Genomic DNA, 24850 nt, shown 5'->3' with positions numbered 1-24850 from the left:
TGCAGTTACTCAATATTTATTTTCTAGATATAGCAAACACCATTATACAATGCAGTATAAACACGAACAGCAATCTCATTTCTTTATTAAATGTCTCAATTGAATATGTAAAATTTTAGCAGGAGGCAGGTTTATAATCAACACATTTTGAGAGATATAAATAAATACACGCTGCATAATGAAAAATTCACACTTTAGCATAAACGGTGGACATTAACATTTCTGGACATACAAAGTTGTTCCACTTCCAACAAAGACTCTTGGAAATACCAGAAAACATACTGTAGATGTCTGCAGTCATTTGGGTCCTTAATTTCGAGTGCTGTACAAGTCCGTATCTTCAGGACTTGATTGACCATGGTCCATCAAACTGGGGTCAAGTACAGTCATTCGCTTTTCTGTTGTAGGAGCAAAACAAAAGATGGCTGTCATTTTATACTGGATTTTTGAAAGACATTTCCAATAACAATTGCAAAACATTGATACATGACTGTTACACTAGAGTTGTCACAGCAATAATTTTCTATCATGTTGAATAAAAAAGCCAATTATTTCCAAAGTTAAGAAAAATATCTATTAATAGACTATACTTTTTATTAATAGTATTTGTAAAACAGAAGTACAGAAACAGAAAAATAATCTGATATCTAACTGACCTGTAAATAAACAATTAGTCTTTTACTGCCCCAGGGTGGTATAATTTTATCTGTGGTTTTACACCAAACTGCATTTTAGAAGCAGGACCATACATTGCCTGTTACATGATATAATATTTCTTTTTGAATGAAACAGTATATCAAAAGACCTGTTACAAGCCAGACACAAAGGATGATTGTGGAATAGTGGAGAAAGGAAAACATGGGAGAGAGAAATGGTCAAGAGAAATTATCAACCTCAAAATAGAGATAGTAAGAGAGGTCAGTTACTCATTTATTATTGAAATTTAATACATATATAATAGAAATTATTTGCACTTAATATAATGCAAGCCACATCTTTGTAATTTGTGCTAGTTTATATATGGAAGATGTTTGCTTATGAAATCCAGCTCAAAGGAACACTTTTAATGGAGTACTGACTAAACAAGGAATTTGGCAAGTGATGGAATATGGAGTGTTGATCTCTTTGTAAAGTCTAGTCAAGTTTAGTAGTTAACTGTAACTTTTAGTGGCATTTTATTTCAGAATATAGTGGCAAGCAAGCTATCAATTTGTGATGGTCGGTAGCCCAGATAGTAAATTAGATAGCTAATGAGAACTGGTTACTTGGTCAACAAGGGCTGGCTCAGGTCTTTGGAATTTCTGCTGGCACACAAAATCCAATTCAACGCAGTATCATTTTTACAGAGTACTTAGGAGTGGATTTGGTACAGCAAAAAGCATTCAGTACAGAGAGTGAAGGTGCTGTTCAGTGTTAAACTGGTTGTTATTCAATTCACAGGTTTCACTGTCTTCTGCTCACTCCCTGATGTTCAAAAGCATTAATTACGTAAGCCAGTAGAATCCATTAATGAGATTTAAAGTTTTTATTCCTCCTGTCAACTAGGGGGCAGTAATTCATACTAGGAACAGTAAAGTTTAAGTCCAATATTAAATCTATAGCTTAACTAATAAAACTGCTCAGTGATCACAAATAATTGTAGGAGAACATTATCATATTATGGCAGCAACACTTGGATCCCTTGACCAAATTTAAAACAAAAAAATTAGGGTACAGAAAGATTTAAGGGTGACAAATACATAAATAAATCGGAGAAAAGCTTATTTAGGTGGTTCGAGAATTGAACCTTGGAAAGTACAAAGCCAACAATATTGCCAAATAATGATGTAGAACAACAATGAGGGACAGTTAAAACAGTTTACAGAGCACCTGGAAAATACATTCCACTATCAGAAAGGCACAAGCTAAACACTGTTGGGAAATCATAGATCAATAAAGATCCAAGGGAACAATTGAGGGTCAGGAAGGAGTCATACATTAAGTACATGGACAGCTGTGGAAGGCAGGGTAAGAGAGAAAACGAAGAAATTAGGAAAGATGCTTGAAGAAACACTTAGAAAGGCATAGAGGTACAAGGAAGTTAAATCACCAAGCAACACAAAACAGTAAAATTTATACAGACACATTAAAATACTGGGAAGGTAGTGATGGGAATAGGACTACTGAGGGATAAATAGAATGAATGAAAAAAAAATTAATGACTTGTCGGCATTGCTGGCTCTACTAGCATTTATTGGTCATTACTATTACATTGATAAAGTGGTGGTGAGTTGCCTTTTTGCATCACTGCAGTCTACTTGGTAGGTGGACCCACAATACTGTTAGCAAGGAATTCCAAGTTTTTGACCCAGTGACAAAGGAATGTCCATGTCAGAGAGGGTGTGCTTGGAGGGGAATCTGCCAGGTGTTTCCTTGTTGCCATTGTTCTTCCAAATGACAGGGATCGTGGGTTTGGAAGGTTCTGTGCAAGAAGCCTTGGTGGATTTCTGAAGTGCATTATGTATTAGAATGCTGCTGCTGAGCTTCAGTGGTGGTGGGAGTGGATGTTTGCCAATGTGGTATCAATAAGATGAGCTGTTTTGTCTTTGATGGTGTCAAGCTTCTTGAATGTTGTTTGAATTGCACTCAGTCCATGACCCTTCTGACCTGTGCCTCATAAATGGTGGATAGGTTTTGCAGAGTCAGGAAACATATTACTTGCTGCAGGATTCCCAGTCTTTCACTGGCTCTGTAGGGACAGTATTTATAAGGCTAGTCCAGTGCTGTTTCTGGTCAATGTTTTAAGGGCAAGGGTTTTAAATATGACCACGCAGCTGGTACAATTTAAATTCAATTAATTAAATCTGGACCTGAAAGCTAGTCTCACTAATGGTGATCATAAAGCTAGTAATAGTTGTAAATTGGTCTAAAAACCCACTTAGCTCACTAATGTCCTTTAGAAAAAGAAACTGCTATCCTTACCTGGTCTGGACTATATGTCACTCCGGACACACTATAATGTGGTTCACTCTTAGGGTAACTAGGGATAGGCAATAAATGCTGGCCTCGTCAGTAATGCCCTAATTCCAAAAGGTATTGGTAGTAGGGTGACCATCTGCAGCACAGCATCTCGAATGGCAAGCATGTGGAACTCTCCACCATAGGAAGTGGTTGAAGCAAATAGTATGGATGCATTTAAGGAAAACACAACAAGTGCTAAAAGGAAATATAATGTTATGATGGTAGATTTAGATAATAAAGATGGGATCAGGCTCCAATGGAGCATGAATATTGGTATGGACAGGTTGAGCTGACTGGTCTTTTATTAGGTCGGTATCCCACAATGTCTTACTTAAAATAGTAAAACCTTAGTACCCACTGCACATAAGTTTCAAATTAAGATTCATGTTAATAATAACGGAAATTCTATTTTGTACCTCCTGTTGGCACAAAGGTAACTTTTGGCTGTAGTGGTTTTTGAGGCAATTCTTCTTCAAATGGACAGTCGGTGCTTTCTGTTTTACCAAGTGTCTCTTGCTTTAGTGGATCCTCTTTCACTTTAGTGGTCTAAAATGAGCAATTAATACACCAACAATAAAATTGTCGAGCTTACTTTCTAAAACGGCAGTGCTCACTTCAAGCAAGTAAAACAACGAAATGCAGTTAACACTTCAGAAATCATTTGACAATTTGGTCAATTCATACACAACATAAAATTAACTTTGTGGCTCATCTCCCAAGACTGAAAGTGTCTTGTTCAGTTTCTTTTCGAATCTCTGTGTTATATCCTCCTGATTAACCATACTTAAGAATATTTTGACAGGCACAATCTCAGTACCCTTGTCAATCGAACAATCCTGCCCCATAGAAAGTATACCACTAGGTCTTCCCGTTACATCGAAAACATAACAATATCTGTCCTGGCTCACCCCCACTGCCAGTAAAATCTTCATCCTTGCTTTTCCATCAAGATGATGACTTTCCATGGACTTCTTAATATCCACTGTATCAGCCAGAAATCTCACATCTGCATCCCGCACACTGATTTCTGCCAACTTGCAATGCTTTCCATTGACCAGTTTAGTTGTACTAGTTCATTAACAAATGTTTTAAAGGGTAGCCTTATAAATATTACACAAAAACAAAACTGTAAGTGTATCTATTTTACTTTATGAGCTAATCCCACAACCACGTATACCCTCAGGACATTGTGCTCATTGATTGCACAAACCAGGACCAATGCTACAATATTATCGCCCAGATTGGTCTGCCAATGCTCTGGAATCACTCCTTGAACATAAGAAGCCAAAACAACAATATATTAGAATTTTAGCTTAGTATAACAATGCAGATTTTCAGTATTGATTGTTATTCAGGTTGTTACAACTTCCACACAGGTTTACAGTAATAGAATGCTAATTATTAGCTGGAAAGCCTTTCTATCAGTTTACGTTTCATTAGAAAAATTCAGTAATGGATTATTTTCAATTAATTATCGCTACAAAAACCATCCCTGGAATGTTTGGGGGTCTTCAATTAGACCACTGAAGAGCTCAGATTACACCATTGCCTAAGAATACAAGTTTCAGAAAGGAATGAGGAGACAGGATAAATGCAAAGAAAAATAATGCAGTGCAAACACCAGAAATCAAAAACGTAAGAAAGTATGTGTGTAATCACATGGCAGGTCCCTCAGCACCTGTTAAGCTAAAAGCCGGGTAATATTACATTTTCAAGTTGATTGTATGATTCCAGCATTTTCAAGCTTCGTTTCAGGTTTCTGGCAGTACTTCAATTTGATCTCGTTTACACGTACAGGTCAATTTCAAATGAATGACCCTGAGGTATTCATTTTTCCTGGCTTGTCTACATTTAGAGTTGAATCACAGTTAAATAGTGGAAGAATATAGCATTTTCTGTTTAAATTTATAATCATTTCTGATTATACTGTTAATGACAAATGTACATCCTTGATATAAGTTGTTTCACAATGGCAGCCACTTGCAACTACCAAGACCCAAAGCTCTGCAATTCCCTCCCTAAGCTTATCTGTGCCTCTTTTTTCCATTAAGATGCTTGTGAAAGCAACCTCTGACCAAGCTCTCAGTCATCTTTTCTGACACCTTATTGGTGTCACAACACTCTTGAGAAGATTCTTAAAAGTTGCTAATATATTGAAGGAGATAAAGCAATTCAAGTTATATATAAATGTCAATTATTGATTACATCTGTAAAAAAAGGAGATGGATGACTACATTCTCAACCTCACTTACGCACCCTGACTGAAAGAATTTTAAATTTCAATTGAATAATCCCAAAATTTAGCATCAATTAATGTAAATTTGTCAAACTTGCTCAGCAAATTAAACAACAGGTCACAAAAATGGAAAGTTATTTAAGCCTGGAGGCAGATGAAGGGGAATGCACAGTGATACAATTGGAAAGCTTTGGACAAAATCTCAGTTTTGCACTGATAACAACTGTGTAAAACACTATTGTCATTAGTGGCAAAGAAGAAAAATGAATGTTTTAATTCTCAGTGACATTCTCTAGCATCTTGGGAAGCTTGCAAATAAAAATAGGTCAGACTAACACAGACTTCTAAAATACCAAATCAACATCTCACATACATTTCTCCTTCTTTTATCAATGTCCTTTGTGTAATCAATGGAACCAGCTGAAGAAAATCTGGTTACAAAACTATACAATGTTGATTGACAACTCTTTTAATCCAATCCTTAATTTTCTTCGGCTGATGTCATACAGTGGGAAAAATCAGTGAGAAAGCATATGGCACGGAATGAAATATGGATGTTGGACAGTAAGATAAGAAAATGAAAATGAAGACCATGTTCATGCACCTGCTGGTTCCAAAGCCCATCAAGCTGGTTTGGAACAGATCCTGCTCAGTGCTGTCATAACTGACCTTACCAAGAATAGTGGTGGAGAGATTCTTATCTTGATAGAACTCGGTGACTACTTTATAAGAATGAGGGGAGATGAGAGAGAACAATGAATGAGGAACAGAGAACTATCAGGTATAAAGAGGTCAGGTTCAGGAATGAATCCAATGCCACTTTAATTTGCAACAAGGCAACAGAGTCAATGTTGAGTTGAGGATCATTTTATGCTTTGCACTTACATATTAAAAGGCCTGTTTTCTCACACAGGCTAAATTTGTAATTAAGACAAAGATATCAAAAACAATTTTAATATGAATATGAAGTGGTGCACCACAAAGCACATTCAAAAAATGTAAATGCAAAATAAATTAGTAAATTTGTCAATAGTTACAAGCTCCACTTGTGATTTCAGAATTATCTGAACAATTTATACATTTTATTCTGTTTTAATGTTAAGATTTCTGGATCAATTTTACACAGAAATCTAAATTACCTCCAGGTCTTCCTTTTTCTTTTCAACACTTCTTTTCCAGAGAGATCGAACAGCCTCATAACTCCCCTGGCTGATAGCATACATCTTCTGACTAGAAAACTAAAAACATAACATGAGCAATTCTGCTGCTTGAAGCTATATCCTAGTACATGCATTATCCCATCCTTACATGGTTCGCAAATCAGCACACCCTTTGTCAAGCTTTCTAGTAAATTAGAATCAAAATCCAAAATATCATTTGGGCTTTTAAAATGCTCAGTTACATGCCAACTAAAAATGTTGATAACACAAAATGTCAACGAAACTCCTACTTGTCTAGGAAAGAGCAAATAAAACATTCCCACTACAAACAGCAACTGTAGAATGCTCCTCAAATTCTGGCCTCTCCCTCATTGTACTTTTAATCACTGCTGCATCGATAACCCTAATCTCTGTACTCTTTGAAGACATTTTGGCAAAGCTCTCCTGTTCATGCAATCAGGCATCTTTCTGATTTTTCCTTCTATAACTGTCAAAAGATGCTTTTTATTGATAACTATGTAAATTGTTGTTTAACCATTAATAAATATTTCCTATGTCAACTGAGCAAAAGCTGTTTCTTGTTTAAAGATTTTTGCTCCAACTGAAAAATAATTTCAATCCTACCCAACTGATTTCACTCCAAATTATTGCAGTATTACTTGCCAGTAATTTGGATTTTTTCTAATGAGACACATCATATAGTGCAATGAAAATTATTCCTTTTCCAGAGGAAAAAGTTGAGAGTTCATTGAGTAATCCTTATCCTCAGTATTGTTATATAAAAAAATTGAAGATACATGTGGTTCGGCAAGATTTCCAATTACTTTGTAAAGCTTGTTTACCAATCCTCATCACTGTTTTAAATACTGAATAACCCTACAGCCATTAACTTAACAGAAAAATAAAACTTAGAATTACACTTAAATAGTGGGAAACGTTATCATTATTACCTTTGCCACTGAAATGGCTTGTTGAGGGTAACATATAGCCATTCCCACAGTTGCAAGTCCTGCAGGATATACCATCTTCTTAGCACGTGAACCTAAGAACATTTAAATCAATTAGGGCAACAAAAAAAAGCTCAGGAAGATTACTTCAAGATTCTTGAAGCCAAATTCAGCTGAGCCAAGCTGCAAACGGAATCAGCTTAATAAAAAAGATATAAGCATGATTAGGATGAACACAAAAGATGATGTATTTTTGAGGTGGTTGGAGTTCCAAATGAAAAATAATTTCAATCCTACCCAACTGATTTCACTCCAAATTATTCCAGTGTTACTTCCCAGTAATGTGAATTTTTTTCTAGTGAGACAGCTCCATTTGAACAGATTAATCCATTGTGAAGGAGCAAAAATGGCCTTTAGTACAGCGATATGTACTTCTTGTCAGATGTGGGAGTTTAAAGAGAGTTTAAGGGTTACTGTGGATTATATCTGCCAAAAATGCTGTTGGATGCGAATCTTATCAGATTGAATGGATCGGTTGGAGAGACAGACAGAAGCGATGAGGAATTTGCAACAGCAACAGTATGTGATTAATGGCAGTTATAGGAAGGGGGGAAAGTCTCAGATACAGTCACATAGATGGGTTAACTCCAGGAAGGGTAAGAGAGGTAGGCACCTAGGGCAGGAGTCTTTTGTGGATATACCCATTTCAAACAGGTATGCTGTTTTGGAAAACGTAGGGAGTGATGGATTCTCAGGGGAATGTAGCACGAACAGCCAAGTTTCTGGTATTGAAACTAGCTCTAATGCAACGTCGGCTTCTAAGAGATCAACTGTGTTAGGGGATTCTATAGTCCGAGGTACAGACAGGCGTTTCTGTGGCCAGCAGAGAAAAAGCAGAATGGTGTGTTGCTTCCCTGGTGCCAAGATCAAGGATGTCTCAGAGAGGGTGCAGAATGTTCTCAAGGGGGAGAGGGGCCAGCAAGAGGTCATTGTCCACATTGGAACCAATGACATAGGAAGGGGAAAGGTTGAGATTCTGAAGGGAGATTAGAGAGAGTTAGGCAGGAATTTAAAAAGGAGGTCCTCGAGAGTAGTAATATCTGGATTACTCCCAGTGCTACGAGCTAGTGAGGGCAGGAATAGGAGGATAGAGCAGATGAATGCATGGCTGAGGAGCTGGTGTATGGGAGAAGGATTCACATTTTTAGATCATTGGAATCTCTTCTGGGATAGAAGTGACCCAAGAAGGACGGATTGCACCTAAATTGGAAGGGGACTAATACATTGGCAGGGAAATTTGCTAGAACTGCTCGGGAGGATTTAAACTAGTAAGGTGGGGGCTGGGACAAGGGAGATAGTGAGGAAAGAGATCGATCTGAGACTGGTACAGTTGAGAACAGAAGCGAGTCAAACAATCAGGGACAAGGTAATAAATTAAACTGCATTTATTTCAATGCAAGGGGCCTAACCGGGAAGGCAGATGATCTCAGGGCATGGTGAGGAACATGGGACTGGGATATCATAGCAATTACGGAAACATGGCTCAGGGATGTGCAGGACTGGCAGCTTAATGTTCCAGGATACAAATGCTACAGGAAGGATAAAAAGGGAGGCAAGAGAGGAGGGGGTGGGGTGGCATTTTTGATAAGGGAGAGCATTACAGCTGTGCTGAGGGAGGGTATTCCCAGAAATACATCCAGGGGAGTTATTTGGGTGGAACTGAGAAATAAGAAAGGGATGATCACCTGATTGGGATTGTATTATAGACCTCCTAATAGTCAGAGGGAAATTGAGAAACAAACTGGGAAAGAGATCTCAGCTATCTTTAAGAATAATAGGGTGGTTATGGGAGGGGATTTTAACTTTCCAAAGACTGGGACTGCCATAGTGTTAAAGATTTAGATGGAGAGGAATTTGTTAAATGCATACAAGACAATTTGCTGTTTCAGTATGTGGATGTACCTATTAGAGGAGGTGCAAAACTTGACCTACTCTTGGGAAATAAGGCAGGGCAGGTGACTGAGGTGTCAGTGGGGGAGCACTTTGGAGCCAGCGACCATAATTCTATTAGTTTTAAAATAGTGATGGAAAAGGATAGACCAGATCTAAAAGTTGAAGTTCTAAATTGGAGAAAGGCCAATTTTGACAGTATTACGCAAGAACTTTCGAAAACTGATTGGGGACAGATGTTCACAGGTAAAGGGACGGCTGGAAAATGGGAAGCCTTCAGAAATGAGATAACGAGAATCCAGAGAAAGTATATTCCTGTTAGGGTGAAAGGGAAGGCTGGTAGGTATAGGGAATGCTGGATGACTAAAGAAATTGAGGGTTTGGTTAAGAAAAAGAAGGAAGCATAAGTAAGGTATAGACAGGATAGATCGAGTGAATCCTTAGAAGAGCATAAAGGAAGTAGGAGTATACTTAAGAGGGAAATCAGGAGGGCAAAAAGGGGACATGAGATAGCTTTGGCAAAAAGAATTAAGGAGAATCCAAAGGGTTTTTACAAATATATTAAAGGACAAAAGGGTAAGTAGGGAGAGAATAGGGCCCCTCAAAGATCAGAAGCGCGGCCTTTGTGTGGAGCCGCAGAAAATTGGGGAGATACCAAATGAGTATTTTACATCAGTATTTACTGTGAAAAAGGATATGGAAAATATAGACTGTAGGGAAATAGATGGTGACATCTTGCAAAATGTCCAGATTACAAAGGAGGAAGTGCTGGATGTCTTGAAACGGGTAAAGGTGGATAAATCCCCAGCACCTGATCAGGTGTACCCGAGAACTCTGTGGGAAACTAGAGAAGTGATTGCTGGGCCTCTTGCTGAGATATCTGTATCATTAATAGTCACAGGTGAGGTGCTGGAAGACTGGAGGTTGGCAAACGTGGTGCCACTGTTTAAGAAGGGCAGTAAGGACAAGCCAGGGAACTATAGACCGGTGAGCCTGATCTCAGTGGTGGGCAAGTTGTTGTAGGGAATCCTGAGGGACAGGATGTACATTTATTTGGAAAGGCAAGAACTGATTAGGGAGAGTCAACATGGCTTTGTGCTTGGGAAATCATGTCTCACAAACTTGATTGAGTTTTTTGAAGAAGTAACAAAGAAGATTGATCAAGGCAGAGCAGTAGTTGTGATCTATATGGACTTCAGTAAGGCGTTCGACAAGGTTCCCCATGGGAGACTGATTAGCAAGGTTAGATCTCACGGAATACAGGGAGAACTAGCCATTTTGATACAGAACTGGCTCAAAGGTAGAAAACAGAGGGTGGTAGTGGAGGGTTGTTTTTCAGACTGGAGGCCTGGGACCAGTGGGAGTGCCACAAGGATCGGTGCTGGGTCCTCTACTTTTTGTCATTTACATAAATGATTTGGATGTGAGCATAAGAGGTACAGTTAGTAAGTTTGCGGATGACACCAAAATTGGAGGTGTAGTGGACAGCGAAGAGGGTTACCTCAGATTACAACAGGATCTTGACCAGATGGGGCAATGGGCTGAGAAGTGGCAGATGGAGTTTAATTCAGGTAAATGCGAGGTGCTGCATTTTGGGAAAGCAAATCTTAGCAGGATTTATACACTTAATGGAAAGGTCCTAGGGAATGTTGCTGAACAAACAGACCTTGGAATACAGGTTCATAACTCCTTGAAAGTGGAGTCGCAGGTAGATAGGATAGTGAAGGCAGCGTTTGGGATACTTTCCTTTATTGGTCAGAGTATTGAGTACAGGAGTTGGGAGGTCATGTTGCGGCTGTACAGGACATTGGTAAGGCCACTGTTGGAATATTGCGTGCAATTCTGGTCTCCTTCCTATCGGAAAGATGTTGCGAAACTTGAAAGGGTTCAGAAAAGATTTAAAAGGATATTGCCAGGTTTGGAGGATTTGAGCTATAGGGAACAGACTGGGGCTGTTTTCCCTGGAGCGTCGGAGGCTGAGGGGTGACCTTATAGAGGTTTACAAAATTATGAGGGGCTTGGATAGGGTAAATAGACAAAGTCTTTTCCCTGGGGTTGGGGAGTCCAGAACTAGAGGGCATAGGTTTAGGGTGAGAGGGGAAAGATATAAAAGAGACCTAAGGGGCTACTTTTTCACGCAGAGGGTGGTATGTGTATGGAATGAGCTGCCAGAGGATGTGGTGGAGCTGGTACAATTGCAACATTTAAAAGGCATTTGGTTGGGTATATGAATAGGAAGGGTTTGGATGGATATGGGCCGGGTGCTGGCAGGTGGGACTAGATTGGGTTGGGTTATCCGGTCGGCATGAACTGGTTGGACCGAAGGGTCTGTTTCCATGCTGTACATCTCTATGACTCTATATAGTACAATGAAAATTATTCCTTTTCCAAAGGAAAAAGTTGAGAGTTCACTGAGTAATCCTTATCCTCAGTATTGTTATATAGTTGGAAGCATGTCAACTTCAAACACGAACTGTTTCCCCTACTCAAGCCTAGCCTTCCCTGACCTGTATCATTGAAACTTTGATAGAAGCGTTCCAAGTCACTCATAAATATCCTCATTCTGTTCACTCCACTTTCCCAACAGTTTCATCAAGCCATTTTTCAGTCAGTTGTCCAGTTAAAAACACTCCCAGGCCTTTTGTATTTGACTTTTTCCAGTATTTTCACTTTGATTATGGCTCTATATGCTTCATTCTTACTTGATTACATGCCTTATTTTCTTAGTATAAACTTTAAAGGTCTTTTTCAGCAATATCATACTACAACAGGTAGACTAGCTGCTCTCAGACTTCCAATCCAGGCCTTTATGTTAAATTGGTGCATTATAATTCCTTCCCTTGAAGCCAATGCTGAAAGCAAAACATGCAAATGGAATACTTTTCAGCATTCAAACAGTTCTGATGACTTGAATTAATTCCTGACTGACTGGTAAACCCAACCTTGCAGCAAATCCATTTAATAAGCAGTCAGATTCCTTTCTTGATGCTGCCTCTGATTCCATTCTTGTGGTCAAATTGAATAAAAAAAACTAGTATCATATTTTAACAGAAATGAATACCCCCAACGCAAGTGAGCAGTTGACATGAATTAAATTCGTGAATCCTTCTAGTCAGATGGAACTGGGTTTAATCAGTAATGGATTATGAGTAAGATAAGGAAATGGAGTGCTTTGTGAAGTTCTGGGCACAGCATTATGGGAAGAATGTGATCACATTGAGGGGCGCAGAGGAGGTTTACCAGGATGTTGCCTGGGAAGCAGTTTAGCTATGAAACTTGAAATCTTGGAAGATGACTATCTATGCATCCACTGTTTCAAGGGCCACTTCCTTAGATACTCTGCAATATGAATTATCAGGCCCTGGGGCTTTATTAGCCTTCAATCCCATCAATTACTCCAACTCTTTACTAATACTGATTTACTTCAGTTCCTCCCTTCCCCCTCATTTCTGGTACGTTATTCGTGTCCTGTTTTATAATGATAGAAGAAAAGTATGAATTTTATCAACTATTTCTTTGCTCCCCATTATAATTTCCCCCATTTCTGACTTTATAGGATCTACATTATTTTTCTCCAATCTTTTTATCTTTACATTTAAAGACCTCTACAATCAGTTTTTATGTGCCCCTCAGGCTTACTTTCATACCCTATTTTCCCCTTATCAATCCATCCTTTGGACATCCTTTTGCTGACTTCTAAACTGTTCCAAATCCTCAGGTCTATTGTTTTCTCTTGCCAATTTATTTGCCCCTCTTTTACATTTAAAACTCCGTCAAACCTCCCTCGTAACTCATGGTTTGGCCACTGTTTTCATTGTACTCTTGCTCCAAACAGGAATAAAAAAATTTTGCAGTTCACCCAATCACTCTTTGGATGTGTACCACTGCCTATGCTCCGTCATTCCTTTCAGTAACATTTCCCAATCCATCACACCCAACTCATGCCTCATACTATCATAGTTTCCCTTATTAAGGCTCAGGATCCTAGTTTCAGAATAAACCACCTCATGGTTTGTATGTACAATGAATTGACAGAGCAAGTAGTAGATACAGGTTCATATGTAGAATGAACTGCCAGAGGAAGTGGTTGGTAGATGCAGGTATAGTTACAACATTTAAATGACCATTTGGACAGGTACATGAATAGGAAAGGTTTAGAGGGGTATGGGCCAAGTGCAGGCAAGTGGGACTAATTTAGTTTGGGAAACTTGGTTGGCATGTTCAAGTTGGACCAAACGGTCTGTTTCTGTGCTGTATGACTCTAAGACAAGGTTGTGATTTGGAGGTGCCGGTGTTAGACTGGGGTGTACGAAGTTAAAAAACACACAACATCAGGTTATAGTCCAACAGGTTTATTTGGAAGCACTAGCTTTCGGAGTGATGTTCCTTCATCAGGTGGTTGAAGGAGCAGCACTCCAAAAGATAGTGCTCCCAAATAAATCTGTTGGACTATATCCTGGTATTGTGTGTTTTTTAACTTAAGACAAGATTATGAAGTCAAGCCTCGCTTCAGAAATTTCAGTTAAATATCTAAGTTGATCCTTTTGCGCAGTATGGAGTAGATGCTGCATTTTCAGACTTCCAGATGCAACGTGCAATCTAGCCCTACCTTTCCCTTGGGAAAGAGATCCTGTGGTGGATATTTTGAATTAACCTGTACAGATGTGTTTTAGTGGTACATTATCAATCTTTATTGAAGGGAACAATTCTAAATAGAGAGATCCAGAGATAGAATTCTAAAATCATTGTAAGGGACAAAACTAGCCTGAGAAACTGGTTATAAAAAGGCATCCTGGATCCTGGCTTTATAAAAAGAGGTGAATGCTATCAAGCAAGGAATACTCAGCGGGTTTGGCAACTGTGGGAGTTGCATTTGTTACTCTCAGGAAGTTGTCAAAGTTATAAGTGAAAAGTTATATGTGTTACAAAAGTTAATATTGTACTTTGTGTTTTTTTAACTGATGTGTTCCCACTAGCTGACAACACAAAAACCAGGAGACACAGACCTCTGCTTATGAGGATGGTAGAAAAAAGTGATCAATGATTTCAAAAAGAAATTGGGTGGACACTTGAGGAACTGTACTACAAGTTTATGGGGACATGGGCAATTGCTAACGGATAGCTAGCATCGGCTGAAAGGGTTGCCTTTGTGCCATCTTGGCTCTACATTATGATGGACCATTACAACACGCTACTTCAGCCTCAAGAGTGATATAGTCCAATTTGGGGAACGGCACTTTAGAAAGGGTGTGAAAGCCTTAGACAGGCTGCAGGAAAGATCGATGAAAATGGTTCTAGGGGTATAGGACTTCAGTTATGTGGACAGATTAGAGAAACTGAGGTTGTTCCACTTACAGAAGATAAAGTGGAGAGGAAACTTGAGAGGTTTTCAAAAGCAAGAGGGTCTAAACAGTGCAAATAGAGAAAAGTTTGTGCCCATTTGCAGAAGGGTCAGAGACCAGAAGACAACACAAATTTAAGATGATTGTTAATTGAACCAAAGGCGACAGCAGGAAAGACTTTTTGTAAAAAGCAACGTGCAGTTAGGATCTCAAGTACACCACCTCCCACACAGGTTCAGGTAGATTTAATTGTGGTTTACAAAAGGAATAGGATTAGAACCTGTACAGATAAAGAAGATTGTAGTGGTACAGGGAAAGGATAGGAGAGTGGGTCAGGCTATACTAGTAGAGAGCCAGTATGGATTTGATGGGCTTACGCCCTCCTTTAGTGTTGTAACCATTCTATGAAACTAATTGGACAGCCACAACTATTTCAAACATGTTAGTTGAATTTATGGGAATCAATGTAATTCCAAAGAGTTTATCCTGTGGTTTGAAGCTGTTTCATGATCACGACCTACCTCTTGATGCCAGAATTAATCCTGCCAATCCAGATACTGCTATCACACCCATTCTTGGGAAGAATCCTTCAGGTGGATCCTTGAGAAAGATATAGGTATCTTAGAAGAAGAAAAAGATGAATATTTTCCTTGTTATATCTGTCTCAATCATGGAAGTTACTGAGAGAACTCTGGGCTAATGTTCCAGTTTACAATTTTACTGTGCACTTGAAACCTCTGCTTGGTTTTAAAATGTCTAATTTGGAATGTATTTAAATTGTACAATGTGTGACAAGGTTCTGAAATACTAATCCTGCCAAACTGCACTCCACTCTCACACTAGAATGCGGAGTAAATAATTGCCATATGACAAAAATCATCACTTATTTGTAAATAAAAGCATACATTTTGTAAAGGGAATCTCGAGCAAAATATGGGTACTTCAGTAAATAGTTAATGATTGCATAGCAAAAATTCAAGTTGCATGACTTATTATGTAACTTATAAGCAAAGAGTTTATCACTTCAGAAAAGCATAATTTTTTTCGAATTTATTTATAGCATTTACACACCTTTCAATATTTGTATGCTTTAATGCTGCAATTATTGGTAGCGCAGGCACCCAACTCCCTAAATAATATCCTTGACAGTTTCTCCCTTCATCCAGTTGCCTTTGGTCAATTCCCAATTTGCTCTTCTCTTACAGAAATCAGTTTCAATTTCATAATGATAATTTCTAGTTACCTTCGCAAAGGCTACAATCTCTTCACTATTATCTTCACTATTGATCCTCATCATAATTTTATTTCTTGTTTCCCAAATTTCCAAACAAATCTAGGTAAGGGTGGTGGGGTAAATGACCTTTATTGATGCTCACAGTGCAATGACCTTCAATAATTTTGTCTGTGCAACATATCTGTTCACAAGGTTCCACCAGATCTGCTGTGGCTTAGTACATACTAAAGGATACATGGCTGAAAAAATTACTCAAGTTTTGATTGCACAGACCACTCTGGGTTCTCATCTTCTCAGAATTTTACCTTCTCATCCTTCCAATCATTATTTTATTTACATCTATTAATTTCTGCGGCATCAGAAAATGTTGACTCTCAGTTTATATATGACCTTAAAATCCAGACTAAATCAATGGTCGTCAATATGCTTCAGGTGAATATTACTGATGAGCTTCTAGACTATTTTATGCACTGCTGGAATTTTCCTCAATGATCTCTATGTTATTAACTGCATATCTCTGACATGGTTTCGCCCACATACCACTAAACACAATATCAACATGGTTTTCCATGGCTACCTAGTTCCTCTGAAGTTTCTACTTAAAATGTTTCAACCTGCATTTTAAATTTTATCATTCATGGGCTCCTGAGGCAGCACTCACTCTGACCACGCACAATTCATACTTTTGCTGACAATTCCACTTTAAATCATTTTTTTCCAACAGCACAAATTCAATATGCATAACCATTTTTTTTGTCACAATGAATCATGAATTCTTCATATAAATCTCTTCATTTTAAACAACAAGGAGATCTTCAACGTAATCATTCAGTAGGCTATGAGAGTCAAGCTCTCAATTTATCAAGAGTTTTGTTTTTACATAGCTCTCAAATGTCTCAACAATAATTGCTCCTTACCTTTGATAGCTCAACTTAGTCCACCTTCATATACAAAATCATGACCCCTCTGATCTCAAGATGGAGCTGATAAAGCTCCAGTATTATGAACGCCTTATAGAAACTGATTTAAGATCAAAAAAAGGCTGGAAGAACTTAGCAGCTCAAGTAGTTCCCATGGAGAGAAACAAAGTTTACGTTCGAGGTCGATGCCCTTTAACTCTACTTCTTGACACAGATACCACCTAACTTCTGAGAGATAAATGCTTTCCTCATGTCACCAATGGTTTCTTTTAAACCAACTATTTCAAATCCGTGCCCTCTGGTTCTTGTTCCTTTCACCAATGGGAACATTTTTTCCTCGTCCAGTCTGTTGAAACTCTTCGTGATTTTTGAAATCTTAATGGAATCTCAATTTCTTCTTCTCAAAGAACAGTCCCAACTTCTGAAATCTATACAATTAAGTTCCTCTCCCGAAACCATTTTCAACTGGAATTAGGTGTAATACACCAGCTGACATTAAATTAATGTTTACTTTACAGGTTTAATATAACCCTTCCAGCTTTTGTACTCTATGCTGATAGAGCCCAAGATACCATATGCATAATTAACCTTGTTTTCAACCAGTCTACCAGTTTCCATTATCTACGCATATATACACCCAAGTTCCTCTGCTCCAGTACCACTCTGTATTTTATTCTTCATTTTATGTTGTCTGTGTTCTTTCTTCCAAAAGGAATCACTTCACACTCCTCTATATTTATGTTTATCCCATACCTGTCTGCCCATTCCACACACTTGTCTACATCTTGCTGAAGCTCCACACTATTTGTCTCAAGGTTCAGAATTCCTCCAGATTTTACATCATCCACCAATTTTGCAAGTGTGCCCTATACACCAATGTCTAAACCACTAATTGTATATCAAGAATAGTAGGAGTCTCAACACTGACCTCTGAGGAACTTTCCCATAAATTTTCATCAAATCTGAAAAGCAACTGTTCACTGCTATGGTGTGTTTTTCATCACTTAGCCAAGTTCATATCCATGTTGCTACAACCCCTTTCATGTCATGAGCTCTAGCACTGCTCACCAGTCCATGTGGGGGGCATTTTATCAAATGTTCTTTGAAAGTCCATGTAGACCACATTACGCACATCAACAACCTCATCAAAAAAGTTAAAAGTAGTTTCACATTATTTGCTTTTAAAACATCATGCTAGCTTTTATTTTGCAACATATTGTTGTTACAGCCATTATCTCTCTTTGCAGTCCATCTGTACTATTATTGGACATAAGGTTTGTCACTCTATACTTTATTTTGTCCTCTGTTTATTCTCACTGCATTAAAAGGCTCAGTGAATATCCTCCTCCTCAACTTAATTGTGTCTTAAATATTAAACAGTGAAATCCTTTCCCTCCCTCAATCTCCCATCACCCTGCAATCTTTGGGCTTTTGAAACATCAACTTGTCACATGAGCACTGCACCTTGATTTAATCACGCCTCTGCCTTTTCAACATTACTGTCTAATAATAAGGACTTTGCGTCTTCACTCAAATTTAAAGAAAAATATTTTCCAGCTTTCAAGATTTTAAAAAGAAGTACTGTAGCTAATATTTTTCTCAATACTGTTCTGGGTCAGTCTGTCACATATATGGTCAAAGATTTTAGCACCAAACCAGTGCTATTTTTTTCATAAATTAAATTGTTTTCGAACTTTTCCTTTCCAGCATTTAATTGTACTATGCAACAACTGATGTGATACAAATTAGCATTAATCAAATAATATAATGCTCAGACAACATGCAAACAAAATCCAATGATCAACATTTATTAAGGGAAGACTTCCATTGTTGATGGGTGAACAACTAGTATACAAGCTGCAGCTAAGTCACACCAACCAGTAAGATTTAGAGATGACAAATGCTAAGCCAGCCAGCCAGCCAGCCAGCCTCAGTCAGGACAAAAGGGAGCCTGCTCCAACTGGCATTAGTGTCTCCAAATCTAGAAGAAAAACAATAAAAAAAAACTTACCTTTCCCAAATGCGATTGTATTCGTCGCACCATTTTTCATAGCAATATATACACCCTACAGGGAAAAGAAATGATACCATGTCAAATATAATTTTATCAGTACCAACAAAAATATTGTAGAGGAAATAAAAATGGAAAATGCTTGGCAAATGAGTGGATCCTTAATGGAATACGGGAGGCTGCATGGTGGCTCAGTGGTTAGCATCCAGTCTCACAACGCCAGGGACCCGGGTTCGATTCCAGTCTCGGGTGACTGTCTGTGTGGAGTTTGCACATTTTTCCCCGTCTGTGTGGGTTTCCGCCAGGTTCTATGATTACATCCCACAATCCAAAGATATGCATGTTAGGTAAATTGGCCATACTAAATTGCCCATTGTATTTAGGGATGTGTAGGTTAGGTGCTTTAGTCAGGGGTAAATATAGAATACTAGGGTAGGGGAATGGGTCTGTATGGGTTATTAATCAGAGGGTCGGTATGGAAGGGCCTGTTTCCACACTGTAGGGATTCTATGAAAATGTGACTTAAATACATTAAGAGTTAAAACACAATATAGAAGTTTCAGAGGAGGAAGAGAAAAGATTGAACTGTTCAGAGGGAGAATAATATTTTGGGAAGCCAAGAGTGTCAGAAGTATAACAGTTAAAATGTACAACTAGTGCATAGGAACTGGCCTTGAAAAAGAAAACCAATTTTCAGGATGCAAGAAAGGCACTTTAAATGAGAGCGGTTTCTATTTTTTGCTTGACTGAAAACTGTGGTAATGGGAATTTGGTTAGGGATATGAGGAAAAGCTGGAGTAAATAAATAGGTTAGTTCGGAAAGTTGCATTTTACATATCTGATGAAACTCACAAAAGAAGAAAGGTACTGGACTTGATCACCTGTATCTCAGAATTCTAAAGAAATTGAAAGGATCTGACACAAAGTATCTTTGCTTATGGAAGTTGGGCTGGAAGCTAGAGCAGTTGCTCACACCACATTGTTTTGCTGTACAAAAACAAGAAAAGTAGGTGACCACTGAACTAATACTGGCATTGCACAACAGGTAAGTTTGGTAATAAGCCAGACAACGTAAAGATGGCAGATTTCCTTCCTGAAATGTCATTGGTAAACCAGACGGGCTTTTATGAAAATTGACAATGGTTACATGATTGCCATTAGTCGAGCTGTCTCCTCCAGATATTATTCAATTCAAATTTTACCATCAGCCATGGTGGGATCTGAACCAACGTTCCTAGAATTTGACATAGACTTCTGGCTTGTTAGTCCAGTTAGACATCATCACTACGCCCCTGCCTCCCTCCAAGATCGAAATAAAATTAACACCAATATAGAAAAGTATGGATTAATAAAGAACAACTAACATAAACTAGAAGAAGGCAATTGTATCTAATGATCCGTAACAGAAACAGATGAACAGATAAAGGAAATGTGAGTAGACGGCTTTTCCAGAGGATTAGAGTGGTGCCATATAAACATTGAATAAATGGAGATGTACAATATTAAATGAAAGTGACAACAGAGATAGAAAATTCAAACACAAAAGAAAAAGTAATATTTGGTAGATTTCCTTTGAACTGAAATTATCTAAGTAGTGTTTCAGCATCAGGACCATTGTCCTTTGCCAAAAAATATATAAATACCTGCAAAAAAAACCCTAGCTTTGGGCTTAGTACATGTAATAATTAAAGTGACAAATGAAAATAAAAATAGGAACACACTAATTGAGATGAAGAGGATCTTTGTGACTTTCGGATTTCAGAGAAAAATTAGTATACTGAGTTAGACAAGTGAAATTTAAGACAAGTTGAAACTATCCACAAGTCTAAAAACAGTAATTCTAAATAATAATAAAACCATTTTAAGAAAAGAAGCGAACACAGAGACTTAACTGAGTATGGTCAATAAAATTAAGTCACTGCAAAATGGAAAACAGAACCACAGAATCTGGCTGGCATTTCAGTGTGGCGCTAAGGGAGTGCAGTATTTTCAGAAGCAATATTATACCAAGGCCCCTTCTGCCATTTCAGGTAGATGTAACAGATTCCTTGCCACTATTTGAAAAAAACATATTCTATTCATGACCTGACTAACATTTATCCTTGTAGAGAATTGAGAGTTAACGTTTTGGGTCCAGTGATCTTTCTTCAGAACTAGACACAAAATATTAACTCTGCTTTCTCTTCAGAGATGCTGCCAGACCTGAGTTTTTCCAGCAATTTGTTTTTGTTTAAGATTTCCAGCACAGTTTTATTATAACCTTTATTCTTCATATATTTAAAAACAAATGATTTGGAACTTAACACAGCTTCTTGAAGTATACCAATTGACTCTGTTATGTCATGAAATTGTAGTGCTACACTTCAGAAGTACTTAATTGGCTTCAAAATGCACCCAAAGATGATGAATTGTGCTACATTTATGAATTTTATTCTTTTTCGCCAGGTAGACTGTGTACAGAATCACAAGATTTTATGACTCTAAGATTTATTTTATCTCTTGTTCAGCAGGAGAACTCTTGCTGGCCCAGATCCACAATTCTCATCACTGTCTCATCCTTAAGATATTCTATAATTCAATGAAGCATACTGCTCAGACAAAATACTTAACCTAATTACACAGGTCGCCCAAATCAAATAAAGGCAAGTTATTCTGTACTAAAAGAGCAATACTAAAAATAAGTTAATAAAAAGATTGAATACAGAATTGAGACTGACACTTCAGTGCGGGAAAAAAAGGGAATGTTCCACCTTTAGTCAGCAAATATGAAAACAGATGCCAAAATTCTATTAGATGGTTCAAGTAACTGTACATTAGAACAATAGGGAATTTTCCTGCCATCTTAGCCAATATTCCACCGTCATATCAAAAATGTAGTCACAAATTTAATTTGCTGTTTGCGGGTATTTAGATTCTAAAGCACTGCATGCGTCTGCCCTTCTCTTTTTCATATGCAAGACACATTTTAGCAAGGTAAACACATCCGTATTGTTTTCTCAGTGTTTATATGGTTTGAAAGTCACATGTGAGGGAAATGAAAAGGAAACTCTAATCGTGTTTCATTGGAAAACAGTTTCTCTAAAAATCAATAAACTGCCTTTTTTATTTCAAAAATATACTTTACTGGATTTTTTTTCAACAAGTTCATACAAAAAGATTCTAAAACAGTTCTGTACAGTCCTTGCAGAAAAAATAGAAAAAATATTGGAATTTGACATCATAACACACAAATTTATCATTTGAGAGACTCCAAGGATGAAAATCCTTCAAGTAGAATCTGCTATTCTTCACTCACATTCCAAGGATCTTACTACTCATTTGTTTATGAATTCTTTGCACAGAAACATAATTATATCAATCTCTGTTTGGGCAAATCCATTTCCCACAATGCTTTGCAAATCAATCTCTTTAGTTAAAAAAAGACACAAAGCAAGCACAGACTGAATGTACGTAAATAAAGGAGATTGAGCATGACTCATTGCATTGTAAGGTTCACAATAAGTTACTATGTCCTCAAAATGTTACATCTATGGCCTAAATGTTAAAAGATTAGAAGAGTTATTATTCTCAAAGAAACTGGGTTCAAATCTTGTAGCAACTCATTTATTGCATTTTACAGATGTTATAAATAGTTACAAGCCTTTGATTTTAAATTATTTCTAAACAAAGACATCATTTTAGGATTTATACCATAGTTCCTGTATTTTGATTGAAAGATTACACACAACTAGGAGAAAGTGAGGACTGCAGATGCTGGAGATCAGAGCCAAAAATGTGTTGCTGGAAAAGCGCAGCAGGTCAGGCAGCATCCAAGGAGCAGGAGAATCGATGTTTCGGGCATGAACCAAAACATCGATTCTCCTGCTCCTTGGATGCTGCCTGACCTGCTGCGCTTTTCCAGCAACACATTTTCGGCAGACTACACACAACCACTAACATGCCAACAGGACAGTTCAGAGAACTATTTACTTCTCTTTATTTTCATATCACACCATGTTGATTCAGACATTGTTATAAATTTTTTGTAGAAATAGAATTAGTAAAACTTTGTTAAAATTATTAAAACCATCAAGGTGAACTTCAGGTAGTGGTGTTCCCATGCGTCTACTGCCCTTGTCTTTCCAGCTGGTTGGGGTCATGAATTTGGAAGATGCTGCTGAAAAAATCTTCATCATTTACTGGACTGCGATGGTCCATATTGCTGCCACTGTGATCAGTAGTGGACAGTGAACGTTGAGGGTGGTGACTGGATTGCCAAGTGGGCGTGTTGCTTTGACCTTGATGGTATTGAGCTACTTAACTGTTTTTGGAGCTGTACTCATTTATACAAAGTGAGGAGTATTCCATCACACTCCTTTCCTTGTATATTGTTGGTTGTAGACCATCTTTTGTAAGGAATATTCCAGGCAGGATTCACAGAAATAATCTACATAATGCTAAAATCATAGTAGTGTGCAGCACTCATTACAACTTGCTCTTTGCTCATTCCTTCATGTACCATGCCATGTTCAAACCATTCTCTCATTTAAAATTCTTACTTGAATTTCTGGCTGCTGCCTTTACTAAACTATGGATGCTTGAAATAAGTCTGTGAAAATTTAAACATTTTCTCATTAACTGTAAGTCAGGAACAATTGTTAAGAATACCAAGAGATGAGCAGTTAGTGCACCCATACAACAATTTGTTACTTCCAAGCTGGTGGAATTCTAAATTTCTTAATCACACAGCTAATATAAACAAATTCAAAACAAACTTGTTAAGACAGCACCAACAATCCTTCATAAGTTCTGACTATAAAGCGGGATTTGCTAAATTAACATCTGTCCTAGATACATACAAGTGAGATCAAGCCATCTGTTAACAAAAGGTTTTGCTTCAATTCAGCAGCCAATTCAACACAAGTGCCAGGATAAGTAAGGACTCTGTAGCACTCCCACATCAGTTTCATGCAACACATAACTGAGAACGAGTGGGCAGACTGCAGTAACAGAAACAAGGCCAATATACAGGCCAAGTGTTGATGGAAAAGAAACAATTACAAACCAGCAGCAGTTTGCAAATATCTTTCCATAGGCAAGGTCCATCATACCAGTTTAGTTTTATGAAGATGATTTCTGTGAATCCTGCCTGCAACATTTCTTACAAAAGCATGTCTACAACTGAAAATATACAAGGAAAGGAGTGTGATGGAATACTCCTGACTTTGTATAGATGCGTATAGCTCCAAAAACAGTCAAGTAGTTCAATACCATCAAGGTCAAAGCAACACACCCACTTGGCAATCCAGTCACCACCCTCAACGTTCACTCCATCCACGACTGATCACAGTGGCAGCAGTGTGGACCATCGCAATCCAATAAATGACCAAGGTTTTTTCAACAGCATCTTCCAAACCCATGGCCACAACCAGCTGGAAAGACAAGGGCAGCGGACGCATGGAATACCACTACCTGAAGTTTCCCTCCAAGTCACACACCATCCTGACCGGGAACTACTGCTGTCGCTAGATCAAAATCCTGAAACTTCCTTCCCATCTGCAATGTGGGTGCACCTACATCACATGAACTGCACTGATTCAAGGAGGGAGCTCAGCATCACCTTCTCCAGGGCAATTAAGGAAATAAGTGCTGGCTGAGCTAGTAAAACCCACACTTTCATGAACAATTTTTAAAAAAAATTCTGTGCTTTCATTTTTCTGTACAATGCCATCCACTTGGCTTCCTAGCCATATAATATGATTCCTTTCTCATCCTGGTTTCCTGAATTTAGGCCATCTCTCTCCATTATACTAGTATCATTATCAATGAGCAGAACTACCCCTCCACCTTTCCCAGGTTCCTGGTATTTCTAAATGTGCTGCCAGAGTCAATATGCAGTTTCCAATCGAAGTCATCCTTCAGCCATTGTTATGTATGGTTAACAGATCATACATGTTTAATTTTATTTGTTCTTTCAACATATCTGTTCTGTTTCAAAAGCTGCATTGAGATAAAGGCTTCAGATTTATAATTTTGTTATTTCTACAATTTCTAGCCTTACCTGGTGATAC

General features: G+C 38.0%; 1 protein-coding gene across 3 annotated transcripts in view; it reads right to left on the bottom strand.

Moving 5' to 3' along the window:
- The window catches only part of LOC122557099 (MICOS complex subunit MIC27-like), a 52206-nt gene continuing 27356 nt past the window's right edge, over positions 1 to 24850 (bottom strand). For 2 of the 3 annotated variants that reach the window (XM_043704399.2, XM_043704402.2), the window contains exons 4-9: positions 18801 to 18855; positions 15157 to 15255; positions 7347 to 7438; positions 6376 to 6474; positions 3417 to 3546; positions 1 to 398 (exon numbers count right to left, since the gene is read on the bottom strand). In XM_043704399.2, the coding sequence (XP_043560334.2) occupies positions 310 to 398; positions 3417 to 3546; positions 6376 to 6474; positions 7347 to 7438; positions 15157 to 15255; positions 18801 to 18855 (564 nt within the window). In that variant the 3' untranslated portion in view covers positions 1 to 309. The remainder of the gene's footprint in view (positions 399 to 3416; positions 3547 to 6375; positions 6475 to 7346; positions 7439 to 15156; positions 15256 to 18800; positions 18856 to 24850) is intronic. The other variant, XM_043704403.2, reaches the window with a different exon arrangement.

Source organism: Chiloscyllium plagiosum, unplaced genomic scaffold (genome assembly GCF_037043375.1).
Source record: "Chiloscyllium plagiosum isolate Xiang-an unplaced genomic scaffold, Cpla_swu_hap1 HiC_scaffold_11, whole genome shotgun sequence".
In the NCBI taxonomy this organism is placed as follows: Eukaryota; Metazoa; Chordata; class Chondrichthyes; order Orectolobiformes; family Hemiscylliidae; genus Chiloscyllium; species Chiloscyllium plagiosum.
Note: the sequence above shows the minus strand (reverse complement) of the source record. Positions and strands in the feature narration are given on the sequence as shown.